This window comes from Prunus avium, chromosome 5 (assembly GCF_965620075.1).
Source record: "Prunus avium chromosome 5, drPruAviu1.hap1.1, whole genome shotgun sequence".
NCBI lineage: Eukaryota > Viridiplantae > Streptophyta > Magnoliopsida > Rosales > Rosaceae > Prunus > Prunus avium.
The window spans coordinates 18,492,397-18,499,484 of record NC_142288.1 but is presented as its reverse complement, the minus strand read 5'-3'; the positions used below and the strand labels follow the sequence as shown (position 1 = coordinate 18,499,484).

The window sequence follows — 7,088 nt, the reverse complement described above, 5'->3', positions numbered from 1 at the left end:
TATTATAAAAGCACCCTATAATGTCGGAATTTTGTGTATAGTGCTTGTGACGTAGTAACAGGGACTATATTCCGCCACGTGTTCTCTTTCTGATCGATTTTACCGAAAGGGCATTTTCATAATTTTCATGTTTGATTTAGCGTTGTGATCTATTAAAATATAATATATTATTGCTTAAAAAAATATAATTAGGTTTTTGTTTAATCAATTTCTAATATAAAATTTTAATTTTTAAATCTTAACTCCAAAATTACATTGTTAATTTTGTTTCAACGTATTCTGAATTTTGTTTATGTGGGAATATACTGAAAAATTACTTATATATTTATATGCCCAAATAAAAGATACTAAAGTTTAAGAAACAAAAAAATTTGTGGCAACTGCGTCAAGGTCCATTATTGCCCATCTTCCTTGGATGGTGCTTTTATCTTTGTGTGTATTGCACGACTTCCCAATCATCTTGCTATTTAATAAAGGCGTTAACCAAGCCCACAAAATCATGCGCACAACACAAGACACACCATGGAATTGGTTGAGGGTATAATAATGGTATGTTAAGATTTCTTTTTTCTTTTTCAAGTAGAAAGAAATAGATTCTTTGTAATAAGAAATATGTCATAGTTTCATAAATTTCACTTACTGTTTGAACACGATTATTAGTTTTCCGTAGACGACTGATGCTAGTTTTTCCTTGTTCGCCCCAACCGTGGTTGAATAACACTAACTAAATGCACATAGTCTTAGGTTATAGGGTATTGAATTTCATTACCCCTTGCTTAATCGTCTTATACCTCATTAAGAGCACTTAATGACATCGCGTGACATGTTAAGGACACCTACCTCCTCATCATATCACCTTATAAGGCCAGCGCCAAACAATTTTGTTTTTAATATAGAGAATGATTCTACCCTTCGAATTTAAAAAAAAGAAAAAGAAATAGTCAGACATGAAAAATAATTTAAGAGCAATATGGGGGCATTTAAGTCTTTTGAAGGACGTAAACCAAATTGGTGTTCGCACGCTATAGAAGAGAAAAGCCAGTTGTTCATTTATTTTGAAAATTCTGAGAGCCTGAAACTGGAGGTTTCCTAGTTGCTTCGTCAGGCAGGGTGCATAAAAGATTGAGCAAAGTTGGGACAAAAAGTAGAGGGCTGGCAAGAGACGAAAGCCTTGGTTTCCTAGTTACTTAATCCCCAAGGCCTTTCGACAAAAAAAAAAAAAAAATCCCCAAGGCCTAAAATGCGAGTGAAAATCCATTTTCCTCTCAATTAAAGAAAATATTTATTTTCTTGTTGCCATTAGTTCTCATTGGTACGCGATTTGTAATTTTCTACATAAATCCATATCAGTAGCAACTGGCAGTTGTAGGTATGTCCTAGTGTTGGTGGTGAGAGTAGCCAATTTCTCCCTAAACTTAAAAAAAAAAAACCAAAAAATGGTAAAACATTCAAAATACCAGAAAATGCCATTGATTAATGCAAACATTAAGAATTGAAATTATTAATTAAATGAGGATAATATGATAAATTCACAATTTTTCATATTAAAATTTAAAATTAAAAGAAAAATCAGATAATAGATCCTATTTTTATGAAACACAACTACCCATTATCCGTGTATATATATTTCTTTTCATACTAATTGTGCTATAACTTGACATATAAAGTTCAATATTTAAATGTTCACATGTATTGTGTGATTTTACATATTATATATTGTTGCAAACGGAAATATGCTGCAGGATCTTTATTTTATACAGTTTACCTCATGATCCTCACCTTTATAATATCATCATAAGCAACATCATTATGCTAAATAGACATTAAGTAAGCAACAAGAAAGGCGTAAATGTGAGATATTGGGGAAGTTAAAAGTTTATATGAAAGAATATAAGATCACTTTTGAGACTCCCTCACAATCGGGCATTTCGTGGAAGAAAACTATTATATACTTCGCTGGTTCCTAGAGTGATCTAAATTTTTTAGGTAGATATTTTGATATGTCATCAAAATTCAAAAGTGATGTCAACCAATTGAATATGTTCATCTTTTTCTATTTTTGTCCACATCAATCAGTTCGACAATTTGTTTTTATTCTGAAAAATGCTAGAAGTACCACATTTTCCATAACATTGAATAAAAGGGGACAAAAATGTATTGTCTAACGGGGAAAAAAAGAGAACAAAGGACAAAGAATATAGAAGGAGCCATTCCATTAGCAGTATGGTGGACATGCGTAAATCCTCCTCGAGTAACCACAACCAGTAGATTCTTTGTATCCTCCACCACATGTCCCATTGCGGATCTATCAATACAAGCACTCTAAAGAGCTGAAGCGATCTGGAGAAAATCACTCTAAAAAATAACTTTTTTATAACCCCTTTCTACTATCATAGTTGCCTTGTATCTAGTCCAATTACATCAAAGACAAAACCAACAGCTAACCGGGTATAAATTCAAAACTACTCCTAAAAACACTTGAAAAAATAAATGAAAACCAAACTTATAGTAAGAACTTTATTGTTTTGCATGATAAATTTGAGCTATGAAATATTCATGTATCTTGGGTTTACCTATAGCCCCCCAAAATCCAAATTATTTGCACTCATTTATGTTGAGTTTTATATAGAAGATATTAGGTTAATGAATAAAGATTATTTTTCTTTTTATACATAATAATTTCCATTTAATATTAATCATATATCTTAACTAATAAGGTGCAACAAATTATTTTTCCGTTTATCTCATGTTTTCCATATAGAATTCAATATAAAGGCAAGTACAATTAATTTGGATTCATGCTAACCAAGATGTATGTAATATATAAATACTTATTTCATAAAATAGTAAAGTTTTTACTATAACTTTGAATTTCATTTTTTCAAAATATTCCATATCCACAGATTGGTGAAATGACACGGTTCCCACAGAGGTTTTACCCTTTCTCTTTTTGGTGAGTTTTGTGGCTCCAAGCCCAAAGCAAAGCTTAATGGCCCTAGATCCCTACATTTCATATTTATTGGACAATAAATGGGACTACTATTTGCAACTAGTTTCCTTTAAAATTTATGATGTGGACAAGGGAAATTAAAAGTGTACGGAAAACTTAAAAATTTGAGTAGCTTGAGCTTGACATAGCATAATATAATTTTTTTCATAGTGATAATATTTTCATAATTGTAATAAGAAAATTGATTATAAAGGAAGAGGAACAAGGATGAACAAATATATGAAGATAAAATAAAACTATATACATTTAACAAGGAATATCGCTTTTGTTACAATCATTGAGGCACTTCTAAATCCTAAGCTTTTGTTACAAAATTGAGGCACTTCTAAATCCTAATGCAGAGGACATGAAAAAAAAAAAAAACCATTATATCTAACCCTTGCTTTCTACATTCACATGCCATTTTCTTTGTAAACTTAGTTAGAACAATGACTTTAATAACACCAGAAGATGATGTGCAGTCTAGGTATTGTTTACTTGGCACATTTAACAGGAAGTTCTAAACCTTTCAGTATATTTTACAGTCTAAACCTTCTGACATCAAATCCTTGGCATTATGCATCAATAGCCTCTTCCGAAGGGTCCAGATTTAGATCAATGAAAGGCGGTCTTTCATCTCTATTTTGCTGGAACTCATTTTGATCATTGTTCTGAACTTCATTAACCTCCATAGCTGCAAAGGAAAATGAAGAAACAGTTATAAGATGAAATGAATTAGTACTGGCTAAACACACATATATAAGCAGGAAAAATATTGTGTATTTATGAGAGAGAGACCTGCATTGTCTGCTTCCGCATCATCTGCCAGCAAGTTTTTCTGTAGCCTGACAGCCTTCGGAAACATCAATGTGTTTGAGGAGATTATTGTTCTGATCATGGCACTTTCAATGTGGGAAAATTTAAATTTTTTAGTCCACATTCCAACTATTTCTATTGAAGCTGGAATGATCAGATTTTCCACATTTAAGAAGTGAAGGGCCTGAAAAATAAATCAGTGTATGAGGATTGCTTTTTAAAAAAAAAAAAAACCCTAGGCCAATGACAATCACCATGTAAGGAACTATTATATATCTACTTATGCAACAACTTACAGATTCAATAGCTACTAGAAACTTTCGAAGAAATCCTTGTCCCCTGCACTTCGATTCGGTTCCCACAAAGGGCATCTCTGCCATCTCTCTTCCATGTATTCTACAAAAGCATAATGGGATAAGCACGTAAAGAATGATGCTCTTTTTCATCTTCCTATAAAACTTTTATGAGACACATGCATGACCTTTACCTTATAGATGCTGCAGAGATGATTTCATCGTCCTTCTCTAGGATGGCAGTATAGAAACCTCTAAAATTTAATCGACCCAAATTTGACCTGAAAAAGAACGATTTTACAAACAATTTTCAATTTAGTCATACATAGGCAAAATATGACACACAGATAAATCAACAACACACGGATGTTTATACTAGTTTGATTTTGTAGCCTTTGTGCAGTTCACAAAGGGTAAGGAAATTTCACTACTAAGAGCATCCACAGTGAGGGGGTGTATGTTAAATATACACCCATTGTGATCGGAATCACCCGCAATGGGGGGTGTATATGAATGTATAATTACATCACCTTGGAGATGCATATTTAGATGCAATTGCACATCTTTTTTTTACATCTCTTGTAGGAGGGATCCAGCTGCAAAAAGGAGAGGAAAAATGAACAAAAGAGGCTTTACACCCCCGAAAATACACCCCCCTATTGGAGCAAAAAGCGTATTTACACCCCCCGGAGGTGTAAAGGGGATGTAAAAGTGGCTTTACACCCCCGAAAATACACCCCCTCACTGTGGATACTCTTAGAAGGGAGATTACATAGGAGTGTCTAACTCTCACAAACACGAATCCCAAATTCACCCAAATCACTCCCACACATATGAGTTAAGAACAAAGTTCAAATTAGAGAAAAAAATCAGATTTGAAGTAGCTCAAACAAAAGGAGAAAAAATTACCCAAATCATTCCCACACAGATGAGTCAAGAACAAAATTCAGATTAGAGAACAAAACTAGATCTGAAGTAGCTCAAAAAAAAAAGGTATAAATCACCCTAATCACTCCCACACAGATAAGTCAAGAACAAAGTTCAAACAAGAGAACAAAGCCAGATCTGAAGTAGCTCAAACAAAAATAGGAAAAAATCACCCAAATCACTTCCACATAGATGAGTCAATAACAAAGTTCAGATTAGAGAACAAAACCAGATCTGAAGTAGCTCAAACAAAAAACGGAAAAAAAAAAAAACCAAAATCACTCCCACACAGATGAGTCAATAACAAAGTTCAGATCTGAGAACAAAACCATATCTCAAGTAGCTCAAATAAAAACAGAAAAATTCACCAAGATCACTCATACATAGATGAGTCAATAACAAAGTTCAGATTAGAGAACAAAACTAGATCTGAAGAAGCTCAAACCAAAAACCGAAAAAAATCACCCAAATCACTCCCACACAGATGAGTCAAGAATAAAGTTCATATTAGGGAACAAAACCAGATCTGAAGTAGCTCATAAAAAAGAGACAAAAATTATTTTTCTCTCACAAAACAAAGAGAAGATTTTCTTCACTTACAAATGTTGTGAGTCCCACTCCATTCACCTTAATTCACATTCACCTTAGCAGTGTGTTTGGATGAGGAAATTTAAAAATACAAAGGATTTCATAAATGACGGAATTTAAAATGACAGAATTTAAAATGACAGAAATTAATGTTCTAGAATTTGTAAAGTTTCTTGTTTGGGTGACGGATTTAAAACACGGAATTTAACCTTTATTTGTAAAGTTATCTTTTTAAAAACTCAATCTCTCTTGGGATTTTAGAAATGACAACTTTTAGATGGAATTTAAAGTTTGGATTTATGATCTCCAAATTCCATGTTTTTTCCCACGCGGAATTTCTAAATTTCTATGTTTTTTTTATCCAAACACGGGAATTGGTTCATGTCAATTTAGAAATTCCGACTTTTGTCAAAATCCCAAGTTTATTTCCCTCATCCAAACGCACCATAGATGTTTCTGGCTCTCTCAAATTATTTCAAAAGAAAGGACCTATGCCCAAACAAAAGAGAGAGTTTTCTCTCTTACTAAAATGTGGATGCACACTAACCATGAGATGTGGTGTGGTGGTAGCTCACCTCATTCTTTAACCATGTGGTTGGGGGTTCGATCCCCGCCCATGGGAATGGAGCGCATTTCGTGGCCAGCTGTTTACCTCCTTTGGAGAGCTCCCGGGGCGAAAGGGATAAGTCACTACTGTCGGCGGTGGACACCCTTGGATCTCATCCAAAAAAAAAAATGTGGATGCACACTAAATACAGTGAGAAGATGATGTATATATATGTGGGTGACTCGAAATCCGAAGCCACTAGAACAAATGGGCCTCATGGGCTTACTTAAAACCAACCAAATGGGCTTTCAAACTTAAACTACCAAATCAACATCTTTTTCATCATTCAATAACTTGAAGAAAAAAAAACCAAAAGAAATTAGCTGATTAAGAACCTTGTGCTTACCCTTGACTGTGTATTACACTCTGAACAACATTTGTTCCAGTGAATCGGTCGATGATGGTCTCAAAGCAGCGGTGCATCAAGACCCCTGCCACTGCGATCTTGGAGTTGCATTCTAATTTTTTGTGCAAATTTTCAGTATGGCCTCTTAAGCTTATATCTTCTCTCTTGAGAAGCCTCCAAGAATATCCGTTGTCTAAATCATTCTTGGCCCCAACCATCAGCTCCAATTTCTCAAAAATCTGTTACAAAAGTTCATTTATGTCAACATTTTTGTACCACGAAAAAGAATTGATAAAACGATTAAATCTCTGTGTAAGTAAAATGTACTAAAGCATGTACCTCGCTGCAGCTCTTACTGCAAAATGATGAAGTTGAGAGATTGAGATCGATTTCGTTTGGCGCAGGGCAACTCCAATGAACTACACAAAGGTTTCTGACATTTTAGCAATACATTTCTTCTCACATACTATAAATTTTGTCTCTATTTTGACAGATTCAAATTGGAGCAAATCCAAAAGCTAA

At 33.8% G+C, this 7,088-nt stretch overlaps 1 protein-coding gene across 2 annotated transcripts; it reads right to left on the bottom strand.

The window, feature by feature from the left end:
- Positions 1-3,230: 3,230 nt before the first annotated feature.
- Positions 3,231-6,337, bottom strand: LOC110756402 (increased DNA methylation 1-like). Of its 2 annotated transcripts, none has more exons than XM_021957835.2 (5): positions 6,189-6,337; positions 4,293-4,379; positions 4,102-4,201; positions 3,788-3,989; positions 3,231-3,683 (listed from the first exon to the last, which is right to left on the bottom strand). In XM_021957835.2, exons 1-5 carry the CDS (start codon positions 6,191-6,193, stop codon positions 3,565-3,567), a joined length of 513 nt encoding a protein of 170 aa, XP_021813527.1. In that variant the 5' UTR covers positions 6,194-6,337; the 3' UTR covers positions 3,231-3,564. The 2 variants fall into 2 exon arrangements, with proteins under 2 accessions (XP_021813527.1, XP_021813526.1); XM_021957834.2 differs by lacking the exon at positions 6,189-6,337 and adding an exon at positions 5,626-5,701.
- Positions 6,338-7,088: the final 751 nt, after the last annotated feature.